The sequence below is a fragment of the Nilaparvata lugens genome, chromosome 13, assembly GCF_014356525.2.
Source record: "Nilaparvata lugens isolate BPH chromosome 13, ASM1435652v1, whole genome shotgun sequence".
Taxonomy (NCBI): domain Eukaryota; kingdom Metazoa; phylum Arthropoda; class Insecta; order Hemiptera; family Delphacidae; genus Nilaparvata; species Nilaparvata lugens.
This window is the reverse complement of record NC_052516.1, coordinates 17,410,645-17,432,221: the sequence shown is the minus strand read 5'-3', so window position 1 is coordinate 17,432,221 and position 21,577 is coordinate 17,410,645. Positions and strand designations below refer to the sequence as shown.

Here is a 21,577-nt window from a genome sequence, read left to right as displayed (position 1 = left end):
TTAGAGAGAAGTAATTTGAAACTGTTGTGAAGTTTTGTTCCAATTGCACCTTGACTTGCGTTATGCAAGAATTGACAGGGAAAATTAAAAATCTCAATCAAATCGATATTCGTTCACACTCAATTAATAATTTCTTGAGCAAAAAATTGGAAATGCAAGTTTTTTTATGTATTCTCTTGGAATGATGTATCATTGGAAACAATCATCATAAATGAAATAATCATGTTTATTGTGGAAATTTTCTTCCACAATTGGTTGAAATTATCTTCAGAGTGAAATTGGAGGCTTATTGGTGTATTTTCGCAAGAACTGTCAACAACTGCTTCTTTGAAAGAGGTTTACAAATCAATATTTGAATAAAGTGATTAAATAAATAGATAAATATCTAAATATTGGAGTATTAATTGATGATGGTAAGTATAGATATATTATTTCTATGAGGAAAAGAATTGACAATGTTATTAAATTTCTCCAAACGATTATTTTTTTGGTAACCATACGATGAAGTGGGTGGACAGATACTGTAAGTAAAATTGAAACAAATTGGTATATCAATATCAATACTTGTCATTCAGTTTCAATAGATTCACATTTCACGAATAACAGAGATTAGGAAACATTGTTTCAAGATTGAAAATATAAAACCTTTTGGATTAATCATTTTGTTAAATCTCTATATGAAATCCTTGATGGTGAGATTTCAAATTGCATTTAAGAGAATTGTTTGTACTTGCAGTTATTTCTACCATCATTTCAACAACTATTCATATTTTTATGGCTAATAATTCACCAATTATTCTCAACAAATGCTGTTCCATCTCCTGAAACTGTAGGAGGATTACTCGGAAAACGTGAGTCAAAACTTGAGTTATTTATTTGGAGATATATTAAAAGGTATTCAATATCAATTCCAGCAAGTATTCTCCATTAAACTTCTGAAATCAAAATAAATTGATTTTATACTGTAGTGCGGTATTTGATGGCTCGCCTCACATACGTAGAGAGATTTGCCAAATCATGTAGTGCTGTATCTAAATGCCTCACGTTGGGCCGGCAAATCATGTGGTGCGTTTTTTAACGGCTTCACACATGTAGAGTGAATCTTGTACTGAGTCAATGGTGTAGCGGCTATAAATTTTGCAATTGCGTGTGTGGACGCTGAGTGTACACCAGACTGATTGATTCACTACAAGATTCAATACAATTGTCGGAATCGCGGGAGGCCTAAACGCTCGCTCACCCTTGATTCTTCTAATGACAAATTGTATGGTGATGAAATTTTTATAAGTAGTGTAGCGATCGCTAAACACTGAATACGGATACCTTAAAATTATTACCTGTGAAGAATGAGCATACAAAATCATACAGGTCGAGCAAAAATCCCGATGTAGATAATTTACGGGACTGCGTCTCTAATAAGTTCTGAAGGATTAAAATACGGTATTTGAACCAAATATCGTTCAGAATATATTTCGAGAACAGAGTCTTGTCGGGTTTTAAGCTCTATTGTAGGAATTTATATGATCTCGGGCTGCATCTGCTGTACAATTGATGTGTTCGCTCCTAAGTCGAGGTAGGTAACAGATAAAAGCCGATATATGAGCAGGTAAGGACAAAGAATAAATATCTCGATCTGACCCCACTCGCTACATCCACTTAGACCTGTTCCAATATCCAGCTTAATTCAATTATTCCAATGATCGTATTCGATCGGTTCTTGATGATATAGAACGTATCAGACACAATAATTGACAGGCTTAAGAAATAATCGAACTCAGAAAGCGAATTAACAAAACTGAAATATATTATAATAAAATATGTAATCATACAGTGCAGGTTCAGAATTTGATTTACAGGTTGATAATAATTTAGCATTAACAGAATAGTTAAAAATTTTCTTGTGCTTGCATGATACCATGCGTGATTCAACAGAATTTTACGATTGATAAAATTGAACAGTTTTGAAAAAAATAGTGAAAAAAAAATGAATTATAAAAAAAATATTTTAAAATGCTCGGGGTCGTGGTTCAGGCAGCGGAGGATAGCTAATTAACTACAAGTTGTTATAAATTCAATAGGAATAAATTCTAGGCTCTTAAATGCTAAAAGCGCTTGTCGGCGTGGCCAATGATTTAACAAAGAAAAAATTTATGTTTCTGCACTGAAATATTTTTCGAAGCGTAGATTGGGGCCCCTTTTAAAACTTATAACTCACGTGAATTTCCTTGGCGGTCGTGGTTTTCTTCTTTAGATCAAAAATCGTTTGATCGGCAGCAATCCAGGCTTCGGTTTCAGCACGTGTGGAATTTTAGTTTAAATATCTCCTTCACCGAATTAATTAAGGGATAATTTACTTTAAACTTTTAATTTATCGATTGATGGAAACAAATTTACAAATAACAAACAGATTGGCCTAAAATATCGGCTCACAAATAGAACATATAAAAAATCAAACAAGAAATTTTACAAAATAGGTCTTGGTAACTATAAAAAGAGATCTGAACGGTGAGGATTTCAAAAGGGAAGTGCTGTCTTTTTTCTCTAAGCTTCTTAGCTAGACCTTTCTTCTGAGAATCTCGATGTAATAAATTTGCATAAAAATTTGCCATTGGTAGAACGATTGTGACGTAAACGTGACGTCAGTGGCAGGCAGTAGAATATAATTCCTTTAATTACAATAATAATTCAATTTATGTAATTCTTAAAACTGCTTAATCTTCTAGACATAGTTCCTCTCATACAATGTACATGTGCTAGCATATATGATAAGGCAGGTTTGTTGTCTGATAGTAGATTAACATGTGTTGCTTTCAAACGATCACCTTCTTGGTGCTATTTCTATGCACTATGATTGGCTTAGGCTTGCCAAAGAGATTTAATTACCATGTGGTTCAGTTGAATTAAATCATTAATAAATTAATATTCTTATACAATTTTTATTAGGTTTGAGACTGTTATAATTAATTTCTGCTGTTTTATCAATAATATAATTTCATGCTATGACCTATTTAGTTACAATAAGACCTGACATATAATATAATTTCTTAAATAATAAATAATTTCAACGATAATACATACATTTTATTTTTTATTTGAAATTCTTGGTCCTTTATTGATAGTTTTATAATTTTTAGAGATGGTATTATATCTTACGTCAAGCCAGCATGACATTTGACAATACTTTGAATCAGTCAGCTGTGTTCAGGCTGCTTTAAAACATCTGATCGATAGTAAACAAAGTGTAACCTCAAAATCAGTGAGCAATTCATAAACAATTTGTGCTTTATTTGCAAAATAATTATAATTTTATTGAATAATTTTCCTAGAAAATATTCGGTACAGAACGGTACTCTTATCTAATATACAGTTATTGATAAGTAAGCTTTATCGCTCGGTCGCTAACTATTCCTTTAGCAAATTCTTTCATTTTAAAAGGTAATCACAATTTTCTCTCTTCTCATGAGGTCTATTTGAAAGATTCATCACACAAAAGCCCCCAGGATATTTTAAATAGGTAATTGAGAGACGAGTCGAAACAATGACTATTTGAAAAATCCGATATTGTGATGAATACACTATTTCATCTCCTTACTTCTACGAAAACTCCACACTTAACACTAAAAACAATATATCGTGCACTTTTGGCTACGAGAAAATAAATAATTGATTGTTCCTTCCATTGGATACAATCGAAATACAATAATTAATGAGGTCTCTTTGGATCCTTCATTAAAACGACTCCACAACTTCCATTCATGGGTGGCTTATGAGCAGACCCATAACTATAACAAATATACAAAATTTCACATATTATCCTCTCAGGATTCAAACAGTATTTGCAACAATATAGATTTTCATCATTTTTCATAGTTATTACAGGTTTCGACTCTTTATTCTGGCTTTTACATAAATTGGGTGAGAGTGTGATTTTACTTCGGTGACTTGACAATCGTCTACCGTTTGACTCGAGCAATTCCTTATTTGTGCTTAGTACGTTGTGTACAAACAGGGTTACACTTGAAATGGCTTTCTTGATTTTTATCAATGCTGGTTACAAATATTGAGTCTTCAAGATTATATTTATCAATTTGAATTTCAATTCATGATCTTTTGATGCAACGATATAAATTTCACATTTAAAGGTAAGAATTTCATTTTCTTTTTTGCTTTTTCAGCAATACATTTATATGACATAGAACATGCGCATTCCGTGCAAATTAACATAAATATATATTTTTGGTTGCGTTTTTGCTTATAATTTCACATTAAATAATAGGTTATATTAATTGAATAACGATATTGCTTTGATTCCTATACATTGACTCTGTGATTTCGCACACATTGGTTGGTGGGACGAAGAAAATTATCGAACAGGCTTTGGTTCTGAATAGATTTTTCTATTGATTCTGTATTTCAAGGTTAGATTTACACATTTTTTCAAATAAACTTTGTTTATTTTCTTTCCTCCTATTCACTACTAACTTCATGTTATTTCTAATTTATAATTATTTTCTGTGGATAATATAATTCTTGTTTCTGTTTTTCAGTTGTGCAGATGATACCAGGCGATTTCTCCTGTGATGATTGTAACATGAGGCAGATGTTAGATGCTTGATCAGGTTGGTAATTTTTAGAGTTGTTTTGTAGTTTTATTCTCTTCTGTTATTAAAGTTGATTTCGATTTCTTCATCTGAAGTGAATTAATAATATTTCCTTATTAGCTGAGATGCGGCAAAGTTTAGGTTGTTGATTAGGCTGTAGTAGAAAGATGCTGGTCTGCAAAGATATGATTCGGTGGGTAGGCTGTGACTATGAAGTGTTTGATAATTGGTGTATTCCACAAATGTAGTTTCCAGTTAATTCAAATTTATTTCTTAAGCCCCCATCTAAATTTGATTCGGTGTCATTCAAGGTCCAATTCCGATTTGCAACTATCCGTTTTACTAAACTTTGCTTAAAACGGATGTGCCTACGAAGTAGGTAGATCTCTTCAGCCAGTGTTGTTCTTCCTTGTTGACCGGTGACATGCAGTTTGATATTTTTAAACCTTACATGCCGGTGGTGTCTGTGTGTTTTTCCGAGTAATGCTTTACTTTTCTGCATGCTGGTGTAATGTCTGTTTGATTTTAACCGGACATGACTGCGGTGATTGTAGGTCCTTTCTGATACCGTCTTCCTTTTTTCTTGCATGCTGGTAAAAGATTTGATGTCAGATTTTAGCCTAACATGACGGCGGTGTAGATAGGTTCTTCTTGACATTATTTTTCTTTTCCGTGGAGCTGCTATTTCACTTGGATGTTGTTTTGATTTGTAGGTTTTTACTTTCAGTTGTGACTTCGATTTGTTGTGGGTTTCTATTTGTCTTCTATTGTTTAGCGAATTATTCTCAGGAGTGCTGGGTTTATATGTTGCAGGTGCTGTTCTCGGTGGATGGACGGTGATGTGGGCAGTCGGCGGTCCGGGCTGCTCTTCAATGTGGTCGGCAACGTCCTTGGACTCCTGGTAGTCTGCGCGCGATGGTACGGGCTGTCCCTCTACCTGACGGATGTCATCCTCAGCTTGCAGTTTGATATTTTTAAACCTTACATGCCGGTGGTGTCTGTGTGTTTTTCCGAGTAATGCTTTACTTTTCTGCATGCTGGTGTAATGTCTGTTTGATTTTAACCGGACATGACTGCGGTGATTGTAGGTCCTTTCTGATACCGTCTTCCTTTTTTCTTGCATGCTGGTAAAAGATTTGATGTCAGATTTTAGCCTAACATGACGGCGGTGTAGATAGGTTCTTCTTGACATTATTTTTCTTTTCCGTGGAGCTGCTATTTCACTTGGATGTTGTTTTGATTTGTAGGTTTTTACTTTCAGTTGTGACTTCGATTTGTTGTGGGTTTCTATTTGTCTTCTATTGTTTAGCGAATTATTCTCAGGAGTGCTGGGTTTATATGTTGCAGGTGCTGTTCTCGGTGGATGGACGGTGATGTGGGCAGTCGGCGGTCCGGGCTGCTCTTCAATGTGGTCGGCAACGTCCTTGGACTCCTGGTAGTCTGCGCGCGATGGTACGGGCTGTCCCTCTACCTGACGGATGTCATCCTCAGCTTGCAGTTTGATATTTTTAAACCTTACATGCCGGTGGTGTCTGTGTGTTTTTCCGAGTAATGCTTTACTTTTCTGCATGCTGGTGTAATGTCTGTTTGATTTTAACCGGACATGACTGCGGTGATTGTAGGTCCTTTCTGATACCGTCTTCCTTTTTTCTTGCATGCTGGTAAAAGATTTGATGTCAGATTTTAGCCTAACATGACGGCGGTGTAGATAGGTTCTTCTTGACATTATTTTTCTTTTCCGTGGAGCTGCTATTTCACTTGGATGTTGTTTTGATTTGTAGGTTTTTACTTTCAGTTGTGACTTCGATTTGTTGTGGGTTTCTATTTGTCTTCTATTGTCTAGCGAATTATTCTCAGGAGTGCTGGGTTTATATGTTGCAGGTGCTGTTCTCGGTGGATGGACGGTGATGTGGGCAGTCGGCGGTCCGGGCTGCTCTTCAATGTGGTCGGCAACGTCCTTGGACTCCTGGTAGTCTGCGCGCGATGGTACGGGCTGTCCCTCTACCTGACGGATGTCATCCTCAGCTTGGCGGGCGATGTCGTCCGGCTCCTCTTGGCATTCTGCGGGCGGTGATACGGGCTGTCCCTCTACCTGATGGATGTCGTCCTCGGCCTGGTGGGCGATGTCGGCTGGTCCCTCTCGGCATTCTGCGGGGTGCGGCGCGACTTCAGTCCTGACATTCTCGGTAGGTTGGTCTCCCATACATGTGTCACGTTCGCTTAACTGTTTTATGTCCTCTCCTTCGATTATGTCCGCTTTCGCATGCATGGGCTCGATTACTGGTCCAATATTGACTCCCGTTGCATGACACTTCTCCTTAATTTGCCATCCTAATATCCTGCTTTCTTCCGCTTCCCTCAACTTTTGTTCTGGTTTCTTGAAACTCTGTTCACTTGTGTTCCGCATCTGTCGGATATCTTTAATTAGTTCTTCCCTTATTTGTTTATTGTCTTCTTTTAATTCTTCCTTCATTTGTTCGTTCATCTTGGTTATTGCTTTCAGGAGGGTGTCCATATCCATTGCGGGAGTGGGTGCATAGCTAATGGTCATCTGCTGGTTCTTCATCCGGGCAACGGTGCGAGAAATGGGAGTTCCTGTTTCTGGGGCGTCGTCGTCCGTATGCTCTCCCGATGTTTCGTCCTCCGGCTCTTGGGCTGCCGACGGATCTTCCACTAGGATGCAGCTCTCCTCCACCTGTGTCGAAGATAAATCATCCAGTACATTGGGATGGAAATCGGCGGATGCGGTGGCAGATGCGGATGGCGGCGAACAGTCGGGTGAGATGTCCTCGGTGTCTGACAGACTTGGGTTGACCTGGTCGTTTCCTGCCATGGTTTGTGAGAAAATAATGCGACGAACGTGTGCGGTGAATAAAAAACGTGAAAGTGTTGATGTGATATACAAAATAATTAATAAGAAATCCAATAGAAATTGTTATAGCTTCGTAGTGAGTGAAATACAGAAAAAGTGGTTTAGCAATGTGTTCAGTGATAAAATGAGTCAAGTTAGCAATATCGTTAACATAAAAATGACAAGAATATACAGGATACACAATGGACACTTATGCGGTAATACAGGTACGCCTCTTATAATTTATTATTGCTATTATTATAAATATTTTACTCTTACAATTTCTTGCCGCAATTCTATATATAGGGCTAGTATTCTTTGCAAAATTTTATATAAAAGCAGTGATACTCTGCTTGAATTATTCCGCAATATATCTGTGATTTAATTCTTCTTCCCTTTTTATGCTTTTAAAAAATTTTTTAAAATGTAGATAACTTCAATCCTCTTTTCCATAAATTTTTTATAAATTGTTTTAATATAGACCTAATATTCTTCAAATAATATCACCTTTCTTATGATATCTCTTATACCTATGACTTATAGTATGACCAATTTTCGAATAACACGATAATAAAATTCTGAGTTCGATTTTTTCTTTAAAAATTCATCAATCGATAAATTTCTTTTCTGTTCAAAAATTGGGTATGGTACTTCTTGTTATTTTATATAACAGTGAACAGTTAATATTAAAATTGAAGAAATTCACAACCATGAATTTTTCAAAAAATTTTCCCGTTGTCAGCGCTATAGTATACTGAGCAACTAAATAATCCTCGCAGTCGATTATCCACCTCTTCAATGCCTATCACTGTTGGGCGCCAAATCATGTGGTGCTGAATCTAAATGCCTCACGTTGGGCCGGCAAATCATGTGGTGCGTTTTTTAACGGCTTCACACATGTAGAGTGAATCTTGTACTGAGTCAATGGTGTAGCGGCTATAAATTTTGCAATTGCGTGTGTGGACGCTGAGTGTACACCAGACTGATTGATTCACTACAAGATTCAATACAATTGTCGGAATCGCGGGAGGCCTAAACGCTCGCTCACCCTTGATTCTTCTAATGACAAATTGTATGGTGATGAAATTTTTATAAGTAGTGTAGCGATCGCTAAACACTGAATACGGATACCTTAAAATTATTACCTGTGAAGAATGAGCATACAAAATCATACAGGTCGAGAAAAAATCCCGATGTAGATAATTTACGGGACTGCGTCTCTAATAAGTTCTGAAGGATTAAAATACGGTATTTGAACCAAATATCGTTCAGAATATATTTCGAGAACAGAGTCTTGTCGGGTTTTAAGCTCTATTGTAGGAATTTATATGATCTCGGGCTGCATCTGCTGTACAATTGATGTGTTCGCTCCTAAGTCGAGGTAGGTAACAGATAAAAGCCGATATATGAGCAGGTAAGGACAAAGAATAAATATCTCGATCTGACCCCACTCGCTACATCCACTTAGACCTGTTCCAATATCCAGCTTAATTCAATTATTCCAATGATCGTATTCGATCGGTTCTTGATGATATAGAACGTATCAGACACAATAATTGACAGGCTTAAGAAATAATCGAACTCAGAAAGCGAATTAACAAAACTGAAATATATTATAATAAAATATGTAATCATACAGTGCAGGTTCAGAATTTGATTTACAGGTTGATAATAATTTAGCATTAACAGAATAGTTAAAAATTTTCTTGTGCTTGCATGATACCATGCGTGATTCAACAGAATTTTACGATTGATAAAATTGAACAGTTTTGAAAAAAATAGTGAAAAAAAAATGAATTATAAAAAAAATATTTTAAAATGCTCGGGGTCGTGGTTCAGGCAGCGGAGGATAGCTAATTAACTACAAGTTGTTATAAATTCAATAGGAATAAATTCTAGGCTCTTAAATGCTAAAAGCGCTTGTCGGCATGGCCAATGATTTAACGAAGAAAAAATTTATGTTTCTGCACTGAAATATTTTTCGAAGCGTAGATTGGGGCCCCTTTTAAAACTTATAACTCACGTGAATTTCCTTGGCGGTCGTGGTTTTCTTCTTTAGATCAAAAATCGTTTGATCGGCAGCAATCCAGGCTTCGGTTTCAGCACGTGTGGAATTTTAGTTTAAATATCTCCTTCACCGAATTAATTAAGGGATAATTTACTTTAAACTTTTAATTTATCGATTGATGGAAACAAATTTACAAATAACAAACAGATTGGCCTAAAATATCGGCTCACAAATAGAACATATAAAAAATCGAACAAGAAATTTTACAAAATAGGTCTTGGTAACTATAAAAAGAGATCTGAACGGTGAGGATTTCAAAAGGGAAGTGCTGTCTTTTTTCTCTAAGCTTCTTAGCTAGACCTTTCTTCTGAGAATCTCGATGTAATAATTTGCATAAAAATTTGCCATTGGTAGAACGATTGTGACGTAAACGTGACGTCAGTGGCAGCAGTAGAATATAATTCCTTTAATTACAATAATAATTCAATTTATGTAATTCTTAAAACTGCTTAATCTTCTAGACATAGTTCCTCTCATACAATGTACATGTGCTAGCATATATGATAAGGCAGGTTTGTTGTCTGATAGTAGATTAACATGTGTTGCTTTCAAACGATCACCTTCTTGGTGCTATTTCTATGCACTATGATTGGCTTAGGCTTGCCAAAGAGATTTAATTACCATGTGGTTCAGTTGAATTAAATCATTAATAAATTAATATTCTTATACAATTTTTATTAGGTTTGAGACTGTTATAATTAATTTCTGCTGTTTTATCAATAATATAATTTCATGCTATGACCTATTTAGTTACAATAAGACCTGACATATAATATAATTTCTTAAATAATAAATAATTTCAACGATAATACATACATTTTATTTTTTATTTGAAATTCTTGGTCCTTTATTGATAGTTTTATAATTTTTAGAGATGGTATTATATCTTACGTCAAGCCAGCATGACATTTGACAATACTTTGAATCAGTCAGCTGTGTTCAGGCTGCTTTAAAACATCTGATCGATAGTAAACAAAGTGTAACCTCAAAATCAGTGAGCAATTCATAAACAATTTGTGCTTTATTTGCAAAATAATTATAATTTTATTGAATAATTTTCCTAGAAAATATTCGGTACAGAACGGTACTCTTATCTAATATACAGTTATTGATAAGTAAGCTTTATCGCTCGGTCGCTAACTATTCCTTTAGCAAATTCTTTCATTTTAAAAGGTAATCACAATTTTCTCTCTTCTCATGAGGTCTATTTGAAAGATTCATCACAATACAAAGAGCTACCAGTACCCTCTTTTCTATATTATTTTAGTCGCGACTTATATAGTTTATAGTCACGACTTATTATAGCGTTTGGCCGAATCTCTCGTCACAGATCAATATAGATTAAGGGCCGGTTTCCGAGCTCGGGATTTAGCTAAGTCCTAGACTTTAAACAGCTGGAGTCAGAAAATTAGCTTTCCAAAACTGGGCGTAGTTGCAGCTTTTATAACAGTAGTCGTAGTTTTCATTTTCACATTTCTAAAATTGGAAACGTTTTTCCTTGACGAAATTAGACAAAATAATTGCTAAATAATTGAAAATAGCTGAAACTTTACACTATTTTCTCTTTATTTTATTTTGTGTTCAATTTTCTAGTTTTTCGAAATTTAATTCAAACGTGACTATGACAATGACTGCGACTACGCCCCGTTTTGGAAAACCAATTTTCTGACTCCAGCTGTTTAAAGTCTAGGACTTAGCTAAATCCCGAGCTCGGAAACCGGCACTAAGTGTAGAAATGTTATATTTATTGATAAGAAGATAGTGAATTTTTACTGCGGTATTCTCAACCTTTTCAAAATTTGAGATTTTTTGGAAAATAATAATAATTGCGAGTTTTGAATATTGAATAATGAATCATTATTTGTAGCTGGCGAAACCGATTTGACTGTATTGAAATTTTGCCACTTTTGTCTTCTCAAGGTACAGTAATGGATGAAAATAGATACCAGTACAGTCGGCTATCGATATACAAAATCGAAACTCTTACCGATAATATGATAATACCAAAGAGAAAAGATAGTATAAAAAGATACCAAGTTTATGATCCAAATTTCACTGTTAACTCAAACCGATAGTCCTAGTTGTTATTTTTTGTGAAGCTATGTTACCCTGTTAGTCTCTCATACATGCCTTTCTCACACTTAAAAAGTGGGCTTGAATTTTGGAACATAAACGACCTATATACCATGCTATAATTTCATAATTTCTCCATGATAATAAGAAGGCCCCTAAGATAAATCAAAGAAAATCAATGTAATTTGATTCGCTTCTGTTCATAATATCAAAGACTAATAAATGAACAAGTCTATAGTCCGTATAAATTTACTTCAGACTTGGATGAACATGCAGCGCAAAGAAATGAAGGGAGATCAGCCAATTACAGTGATTAATAGTCATCGGTAGAAGCGCAGTTGCCAATTTCTCAGTTGTCTGACCGTTCAGACAGGAAACTTCGCATGTCTAGCATGAGCACATGAACAGTTACTAGAAATTGGAGATCGCTGGCCGCTTAAAAACTGCAACATCGCGTGTCTGTATCATAGATAGCATTATAGCATGTGTAGCATTAGCACATGAACAGTCACTAGAAGTTGGAGATCGCTGGCCGCTTAAAAACTGCAACATCGCGTGTCTGTATCATAGATAGCATTATAGCATGTCTAGCATTAGCACATGAACAGTCACTAGAAGTTGGAGATCGCTGGCCGCTTCAAAACGGCAACATCGCGCCTCTCTATCCCTCCCGCTGTATGCTTTCTCTGCTGTGCATGTCCATCCCAGGTCGGAAGTAATTATTCTGTACAGAGTATAATGTAAAAGCCTTGCATTTGTGATAATACCAAGTGAAATGCAGAATACTCAGCATGGTATTGTCAACAGTATAATAATTCATTCAAATATCCTATGAATGCTACATAAATAAAACTAAAGTGCGAGATAAATTACTTTTAACATGAAGAGGAGAAACCCATTTCTCCCTCCACAGTTTGTAGCGTAGACACAGACAGACATCCTGCACACAATTGGATGCGCTGTGTCATTTTGCTCCATGTTCTTGTGATGAAAACATCTCTGTAACATACACAAACCAATATACCTGCTGACCAGTACACTACTTGGAACATAGCCAGCAATAGATGGAGGGGAGTGTTGCCGCATCGCGTTACCTAGCTCTCTCACTCAGACACAAAAGAAGGAGAATGCTGCTAGGTTGTGGGAGTGATTAGTGGAGGATAGATCATCGGACCTCTCCATCTTCGATTAAGAGCCGTGTTAAAAGTAATTTATCTCACACTTTAGAAAAAGACTTTCAATCTTTGAAATCTACAGTATTTTATTCATCACATTGTTATAAAGTGTTTCCACAACATCCATGATTCCAGTGTTGCCTTTTTAGCATGTCACGGCAGCTTTGATTGCGAAATCGACCAATGGTGCTACGACAACCAATGCGACCTGCCCTGTCCCAGATTGCACTGTGCCGAGATCAAGCCACCAGATGGCGTTTGTGTCGTCAGAGACCACCAACCAGTCTGCAAAAGCCCAGCTGAGCTGGAGTTCGAGCAACAAGTACGAGAAAGTGGAGGTCTGGCAAGCAATACAAGTCATTATTGGCATAAGAGATGTATCGTTCAAATGGTTAATGTTCGAATGTTTTTGCTATGTTTAGTAGTGTCTTGAAGCTGTTGAAGGGGTAAATCGGCCCAGGAATCAAGTTATGAGTCCGTGAATTTTAAAGGCCTCATGTTCAATCTCGTTAAAAATAGCAAAAATAACAAGCATAACAGGCATAACAAGTTCCTTATTCAATCAATCAATAATCTTATTCGAATCAACACAATATATATGAAAGAGAACAAAAAAAATCACAATCAAAATTTTCTAATAAAATACAAAAAAAGGCTTCAAGGTGGGGTGTGCTGAAAATAAAGAAAGGAGGAAAAATACCTTGCCAACTAGGGTTTCCTATAAGGGAAGTATATGAGAAGAAAGTGGGAAAAAAGAGAAAAAAATGTGCATAAATTGTAAGCGAGTCCACTTTTAACAAAACGTATCTTAAAGAATTGGCCTTGCAAACAGTAGTTTGAGCAGAAATCTTGAGATTCATACGACAATCTTTTTGGAAGAAAAAGTTACTGTATGTCCAGGTTTTTATTTCTAGTTTAGTTTTTCGACTAATCTTGGAGTCAATGAGGAAGTGGATATTGAAATAATGGTTGATTAAATGTTTCTTCTATGCATAGTAGCGTCTTGGTGTAGTGAAAAGGGTAAATTGGTCCAGGAATCAACCCATGAGTCCGTGACTGTAATTGGGGTCTTGGTACTATCTCAGTTAAAACTGAGTTGGATTCCTTAGTGAATAGCTAAGCATGTAAAACACATTATGATAAATAATTAGTTTATCACTAAACCTCATGTAATCATCCTTATTTGAAGAGTTTGACAAATTTATGGAAAAAGAACGAAAAATTTAATCAAATCAGATCAGCGTTGACCCCTGCTAATTAACTTATATTTCTATCATCATATGACGATCAATTTGACTTGGATTTCACTGTGATTAATCACTACCTCCGTAAGCAAAGACATAGTGCATTCTCGTGACGTCAGCACAGGTAGGGCTACTCACCCATTGCCTTCTCTATACAGAGAGATGTATTATGGCAATGACTCACCACCTCCTCCTCAAATAAAAACACTAGCTGATATAGATCAGCTAAAATCAACAAATGTGAGTTAGGGTTTTTAATGGTGTAGGAGGTGGTGAGTAGCCCTACCTGTGCTGACGTCACCAGAATGCTCCATGGTTTACGGAGGTAGTGGATTGAGTCCAATTTATATTTTTAGAATTTGAAATTTTTAGGCTGCGTTAATAGTGATGATTGCGGGGAAAATGAATGGTGCATGTATGCAGTTTGTGAAGACGCATGCGCAAAGCTCAACTGTGCAGCTGAACAAGACGATTTTGACTGTAGAGTCCAAAATCATCATCCCAAGTGCTATTCGAAAGTGATTGAGGCTGGAGAAATTCCAGACGTATTAGTCACACAAGGTAAGAATCAAGACTTTTTGCCAAAAATTTTGTCTTTTTCTCCAAAAAACTTGACATTTTTTCAAAAAACACAACATTTTTCCCAAATGGGAATTATCTTTTTGGATGCAACATGTTGCTTTTGAGGAGATACAGAAGAGCATATGTTGCATATGGAAAGATAAAAATTTTCAATGTTTTTGAATCAATAGTATTATCAGGACATAATACTACCGGACCTGAGCCTAGAAAAAAAATGGCCGCCCTATGTGGTAGTCTTAGAAATTCCTACTGAGGAAAAACACTGATCAGCTGTTAAGCTACGTTTACACTATGTAGCTGGAGAGCTATATAAAATTTGAGCTACATATAGCTCTCTCAGCTACATCTAGCTCTGCTATAAACAAAAATTGACTTTCAGAATTTTTAAACTAGGTTGTGTTCATAGAATGCATGTAGTAACTACTTCAGCATAAGCAGGTGATGTTGTCTATTCCTCGATTATTTTTTCTAGATTATTATGACAAAAAGTAGTGTAAGTAACTTGGACGTGAATGTCTTTTGCAGTGCTCGAATGAAATTCTAGCCTCGGCTAACGCCTTGACTAGAAACATCATTCTCGCCTGCAAAAGGCCCCTTCCCATCCTTGCGACTTAAGATACTATTTTGTCATAGTCATTCAATGTCAGCTGTTTTTCATGCATGAAATCAAGCCGGTAAACAGCTGTTTGCAGAACAAATAAACATATGATTCTCATTACAGCATACTCTACTGTAATGAAATCATATGTTCTCTTTACAGTCGAGTATGTTCCCTAGTTCCGAATTGGGAACAGCAAAACTGGTACAAAAACCGCCTTTCAGCACTACAGGTGAGAGTTTTGTCAACTTCCACAAAATTCCTGATTCAGAATTTTCAAACCACGTTGTGTTCATAGAATGCATGTAGTAACTACTTCAGCATAAGCAGGTGATGTTTTCTGTTTCTCAATTATTCTTTTCTAGATTATTATGACTGAGAATAGGGTACGTTACTTGGATGTGAATGTCTTTTGGAGTGCTGGAATGAAATTCTAGTCACGGCTAACGCCTCTACTAGAAACATCATTTTCGCCTGTAAAAGGCCCCTTCCCGTCCATGTGAAGTAAAATACTATAAAGTTACTTTTTATATCATAATATGAGAGATGTTGCTGTTTTAGGAGGATACTGCAAGAGTAGTTTCCAATGTGAGAGCCACTTGAACTGCCTGAAAAACAAGTGCGAAGACCCATGTGAATCACTGGGTTGCTCCATATTCAAACTGGATGAGCCACCAGAAGACTTCACGGAGATACAGAAACTCTGGTTTCAGAGTCTCTGGTATATCTATTCCAGCAAGTACCTGTTTCCATGAATCTTTTGAAATCGGAATGAATTATTTTTCTACAAAGAACTATTATAGTAAGTAGGTACCCTCTTTTCTATTTTATTTTAGTCACGACTGGCAAAACATGTCAAGATATAGTTTCAGTCATTTTTGGCCATTATCAAGTGTTGTACTAGTGAATATTTACTACAATATTCTTAACCTTTTCAAAGTTTTATTATCCATATCTGTAGTAGGGAAAATGCTGTTTGAAGATGAGAAGATTGATTATGATCACGAGTATTGGATAATGAATCATTTGTAGCTGGTGCAACCTATTTGAATGTATTCTAATTCCACTACTTTTGTCTGCTCAAGGTGATGAAAAGTACTGTTTCAAATAAAACATGTAATGTCAACTTCAAATACACTGTTTGAGGATGAGGAAATTGATAGTAATCGCGAGTATTGAATAATGAATCATTTGAAGCTGGCATAACCTATTTAAATGTATTATTTTGCTACTTTTGTCTTCTCAAGGTGATGAATAAAAATACATACAGTTGACACTCGATAATACGAAGTTGATCCATCTGGCTCCTCCGATTAATCGAAGGAAATTGATCGATTGTATTTTGGTACGGTACTGTTGATAATACCATAGACTAATTAAACAAGTCCAAGAATGAGAAGAGATTGAAAAAATATACAGTCGACTCTCAATAATACAAACTCTCGATAGTACGAAGTAGATCCCTGGTGAATGTATAAAATCAATGTATTCTGGTACGGTACCTACTGTTGATAATATCATAGACTGAATAAAGAAGTCCAAGAATAAGTGGAAATTAAAATATATACAGTCAACTCTCAATAATACAAAACTCTCAATAATAGTTCGAAGTAGATCCCTGGTCCCTCTACATTTACTGGTACATTAGACTACCTACTGTTGATAATAATCATAGTCTAAATGAACAAGTCCAAGAATAAATCTAATAATAAGTTACCGTATTCAATTTTTAGGTGAGAGATGTAAAACAAATATAGTGGTATTGACAACATCAGGTCATCAACGTTTTATTCACTCAATCACTGTGAGGGTTACGTGTAATAGGCCGGCTGCGCCCTAACTTCGACCTCCCAGGATTTTAATAAAGGCAGCTAATCAATCAGTCAATCACTAATAATAAGTCTTGAATCTTTGTTAATACCAAGTAATGTGGAATGCATAGAACACTCAGCACGGTATTGTCAATATTGTAAGAGATTTTATTCGCCATCCCTGTTTCGGGAATGCTAGGTTTTAGTTAAAGGTCAAAAACAATAATTTGCAAACTTTTTAAAAGGAGGTTATGATGTCCGGAATCAAATTTATTTTTAAAATACAGGAAAATCTAATTAGGAAAATTGATATTATGTAGGATGATTGTGGATAGAAAGTAATTAGGTCTGGGAAGCATAGATTGAAGCTGGCAATGACAATTAATAAAATAATGTTTATCTTTGTACTCACCGAGAACGTTAATAATAGATTGCGTACATGCACACGGTTTTATCAGCGAACTTCATGTATTTGGATATTTTCGACAAAATGTGTTTTTTTTTTCGGCACGACACACGGCAACAGGAGAGACGATACGGCAACTCTCTACCGTAGATGAAGGATAAGTAAGTAAGTAAACTATATTATTCTTGTCTCTGTCTCTACCCAGCAGCTTCCGGGACCGCACTGTACACTTTCTCGTCACTGCCCATTTGTTTCTTGTACTTTTCTGTTATCATTTGCCAGTAAGGAATGGGGTAAAGGATAGAGGTGCCTAAATTGTTTTTTGAAATATTATCTCTTAGAGCTCGGCTACAGCTGCCTTATCTGCTACGGTAGTTGGCAGATAGCAGGGTTGCAACATTAGCTAAGATTTGAAAATTCGACTGTGACACTATTTTTATATTCACGAAAATGGATCGTTACAATATATACAGTAGGCCTATTTCCTCCATGACCTTGCTATGAAGTATTTCCACAAGATCTATGTTTCAAGTATTGACTTTTTCAGCATGTCGCGGCAGTTTTGATTGCGACATCGACCAATGGTGCCACGGCAACCATTGTGACCTGCCCTGTCCCAGGAAGAACTGTACCGAGATCAAGCCACCAGATGGAGAGTGTGTCGTCAGAGACCACCTTCCAGTCTGCAAAAGCCCAGCTGAGCTGGAATTCGAGCAAGAATTGCGAGACAGCGGAGGTCAGTCATTATTAGCCCTGCTTATTAATTTATAATATCGGGGCACAGAGCTTCGCTTGTTATTTTTATTTATTGATAAACAGAACCAGAGCCTACGATAGAGTAAGCCATGACAGAACACAATTCTCTCAAATGATCGAGTTTATATTTTACAGCTGGCTATATGTCAGCTTATTGAATTTCGGGGATGCGATTTTTTGATTTTCCACAGAATCACTCGCTCACTTTTTACTATCCACAGACGACGAAAGTCTCAGCTGTTTCAGCCAAGGATGAATTATCCTTTTAATGTCGATCAGCGAGTTTTCCCAAGGATGAGACTCTGTGCAATCGAATTTTTATATCATAAACCTACTATGTTCTAAATTTCGTGAAAATCGTTAGAGCCGTTTTCGAGATCCGTTGAACATAAATAACCAGATATAAAAATAACCAGATACGGTAGCCAGATATAAAAATATAAACAGATATACAGAAATTGCTCGCTTAATATAATAGGATTTCTATCGTCATATATGTTGATCGATTTGACTTTCGCTGTGAATAGCTTAAATTTCTATCTATAGAATTTGCAATTTTCAGGCTGCCTTAATAATGATGATTGCGAGGAAAATGAATGGTGCATGTACGCAGTTTGTGAGGACGCATGCGCACAACTCAACTGCGCAGCTCAACAAGACGATTTCGAATGTAAAGTGGAAAATCATCAACCAAAGTGTTACTCAACAGAGATCGAGGCTGGAGATATTCCAGACGAATTAGTTGGACTAGGTAAAAATCGAGACAATTGGGTCAATTGTCCAATTTCCAAAATTGGATCATTTCTTCGAAAATTGTGTCGCTTTTTCAGTAATCGCGACATTTTTCCAAAAATTGTGAAATTTTTCTCAATAGGTCGTGACATTTTTTCGAAAATTTGTAACATCTTCTCCAGAGATCGCGATATTTTTTCAAAAATCAGAAGTAGTGACATTTTTTCAAAAATCATCACATTTTTTCAAAAAACGATGGGTATGGAGTGGACTTTTCAGAAGCTTCATTACCATTCTAAAATTTTTGACAAGTCTTCAATACTCTAGTCATGGTACCGTACCCTACTTCGGGAACGCTAGAAACTCAAAAATTGAAGTGTTTTTGTTCAAATTTCCTATAACTTTTAAATATAAAAAAATGCTGAAAATTAAAAAAATATTTCAACAATTCTCCGACGTTGGTGCACGAAATGGCTCTTGGAGAGTTGAAACTAGAAGCGTTGCAATAAAATAAAGGGTACTTATTGATAGTTTCCATCATGATTTAACTCTATAATAATTATAATGATTACTCTTCATAACATAAATAACAGATTTTGCTGTTGTAGGAGGATCCTGCACTAGTAGTTTCCAATGCCAGGACCACTTGAACTGCCTGAAAAGCGAGTGCCAAAACCCGTGCGGAGCAGAGTGGTGTGACGAATTCAACCTGGACGAACCACCAGCTAACTTCACGGAAGGCCAAAAACTCTGGCTCAGCATGCACAAGGATGTCATATGGCAGTGCCTGGTGTGGATGCATCATGCCGAGTGTGTCATAAGAGACAATCCCGCCATTAGTGGTTTCAACCAAATTTAGCCACGCTGATTCACGTTGAATCCAGAGAGTACAGAATGTTACATAAAGTCTCCAGGCAATGAATGTTCAATGCTGTGCAAAGGCTAAAAGTAAACTTTGTACTCGTAATATTTTTCAAAGTTTTCCGATTTGAATATCATCAAGCATTCAAAATTAAAAAATTTTCTCAGGAAAACATTTTTTTTCGATCATTACTTTTTGAGATATAGCGCCTGAAGTTTAAAGTTTTGGGACAGAACATTTCAAATTCGGTAAGATATAAATCCATGAGATTTCGATGATGGATTCTTCATTGTATTGTTGATCTAGTAAAACGAAAATTTTCTGAAAATATCAATTTTTGAAAAAGTTATTCAATTTACCAAAAATAGCTCGACTAAAAGTTATTTTTGGTTATTTTTAGTAAATTGAATAACTATCTTAAAATTGATATTTTCAGAAAATATCTGATTTACTATATCAAAAATACGATGAAGAATCCATTCTCTAAATCTCATGGATTTATCTCTTACCGAATTTGAAATGTTCTGTCCCAAAAATTTAATCTTTAGGCGCTCATATCTCAAAAAGTAATGATCAGAAAAAAATTTCCTGAGAAAACTTTTTCATTTTGATAGCTTGATGATATACAAATCGAAAAACTTTGAAAAATATCACGAGTAGAAAATTTATTTTTAGCCTTTGCACAGCCTTATAAAAAGGTATAGCCTGGAAGGAAGAGTTTAGAACAGAATTTTTGACCCCGTAGTTCTGTTAAGGAAAGTAAGGCGGTGAACATATGGAAGTAAAGAATTGAAATATCAAATTGGAGATGTTCTATGAGCTACATATTGAAATTACTGAGATATTGCATTATTCAAATGCTAATGAATTAATAATTATCTATGAACTCATAATCAGTATGGATTTTTCCATCTATTTTCAAGAAATGATAAGAGCAAGAATAGTAAAAAATGGAGGCAAACGTTTTTTTTTTCAAAAATGTCATTCCTTCAAGAGATGATATCTCAAAAACTATAGAAGATATAGAAAATTTTGTGTAATGAACATTGTAGGAAATTATGTGAGCATCAATTTTGTATTAAAAGATACATAGTTTTCAAGTTATATGCGGGAAACCAAAAAACGGTACCTTTGAACTAACCTCAGCCCCTTAGCATAGGAGGTAGGGGTGGAAAGTTCTGTTATAACAGAACTAAACATAACTGCGGGGTCAAAAATTGTCCTCCAAGCTTTTCCCTCTATAACCCTTCCTTGACTGGACTACTAGAATGTACATTCTATACTTTCTGGTTGATTCACGTCATTGATTCACTTTCAAAATCCTGCTCAGTTCAGATCGCTAGATATAATAAGGTCAGAGACAAATTGGAGATATATAACCCATATTTTTGGACTACCTATTTATATTGTTTATTGTTATCTATTTATTCGACCCAACATATCACAATGTTGTAAAAAAACAGGCGCCAGCACAAAACTTCTTTTCTTCATTAATTTAGTATATCAATATTAGGTACCCAAAATAGAAAAAGGTATCAGTAGCTAAAACATGTGAAGAAATAATTTGAAAAGGGTACTTAGACACAAAGTAGAAGAAACCTTTCTTCTCTGTGACTTAGATCTATATTTTTATTTATATTCAAAAGTACGCCTGAAGAAAAAAGACAATACCCAAAATAGTGTTGTATATCAATTGCCATTTTTTATGTGCTCGAAGGAATAAAAGCATTCTTATTCTTATTCGTAATTGGAATAGGAAAATTTTTGGTTTTCAGCCTGTTGATCCTTTCTGCAAGTGAATTTACTTATTGTGATAAA

The 21,577-nt window shown here is 35.6% G+C and overlaps 2 protein-coding genes across 2 annotated transcripts; both read left to right on the top strand.

The window, feature by feature from the left end:
• Nucleotides 1-212: 212 nt before the first annotated feature.
• On the top strand, nucleotides 213-15,947 carry LOC120354107. Its single transcript, XM_039440374.1, has 5 exons — nucleotides 213-413; nucleotides 737-851; nucleotides 12,918-13,106; nucleotides 14,385-14,573; nucleotides 15,754-15,947. Exons 1-5 carry the CDS (start codon nucleotides 408-410, stop codon nucleotides 15,945-15,947), a joined length of 693 nt encoding a protein of 230 aa, XP_039296308.1. The 5' UTR covers nucleotides 213-407.
• A 364-nt stretch (nucleotides 15,948-16,311) lies between these two features.
• On the top strand, nucleotides 16,312-21,502 carry LOC120348911. Its single transcript, XM_039440373.1, has 4 exons — nucleotides 16,312-16,360; nucleotides 17,957-18,145; nucleotides 18,728-18,916; nucleotides 19,506-21,502. The coding sequence occupies exons 1-4, from the start codon at nucleotides 16,312-16,314 to the stop codon at nucleotides 19,754-19,756; spliced, it is 678 nt and encodes a 225-aa protein (XP_039296307.1). The 3' UTR covers nucleotides 19,757-21,502.
• Nucleotides 21,503-21,577: the final 75 nt, after the last annotated feature.

What these genes read in the sequence shown, in the direction of transcription:
- LOC120348911 (XM_039440373.1), top strand. Translation starts at nt 16,312, where the DNA reads ATGTCAACTTCAAATACACTGTTTGAGGATGAGGAAATTGATAGTAAT. An exon ending in AGAATTGCGAGACAGCGGAG is followed by an intron (nt 18,146 to 18,727) that starts GTCAGTCATTAT and finishes TGCAATTTTCAG; the next exon opens with GCTGCCTTAATAATGATGAT. An exon ending in AGACGAATTAGTTGGACTAG is followed by an intron (nt 18,917 to 19,505) that starts GTAAAAATCGAG and finishes TTGCTGTTGTAG; the next exon opens with GAGGATCCTGCACTAGTAGT.
- LOC120354107 (XM_039440374.1), top strand. An exon ending in AGGAGGATTACTCGGAAAAC is followed by an intron (nt 852 to 12,917) that starts GTGAGTCAAAAC and finishes TTGCCTTTTTAG; the next exon opens with CATGTCACGGCAGCTTTGAT. An exon ending in AGACGTATTAGTCACACAAG is followed by an intron (nt 14,574 to 15,753) that starts GTAAGAATCAAG and finishes TTGCTGTTTTAG; the next exon opens with GAGGATACTGCAAGAGTAGT.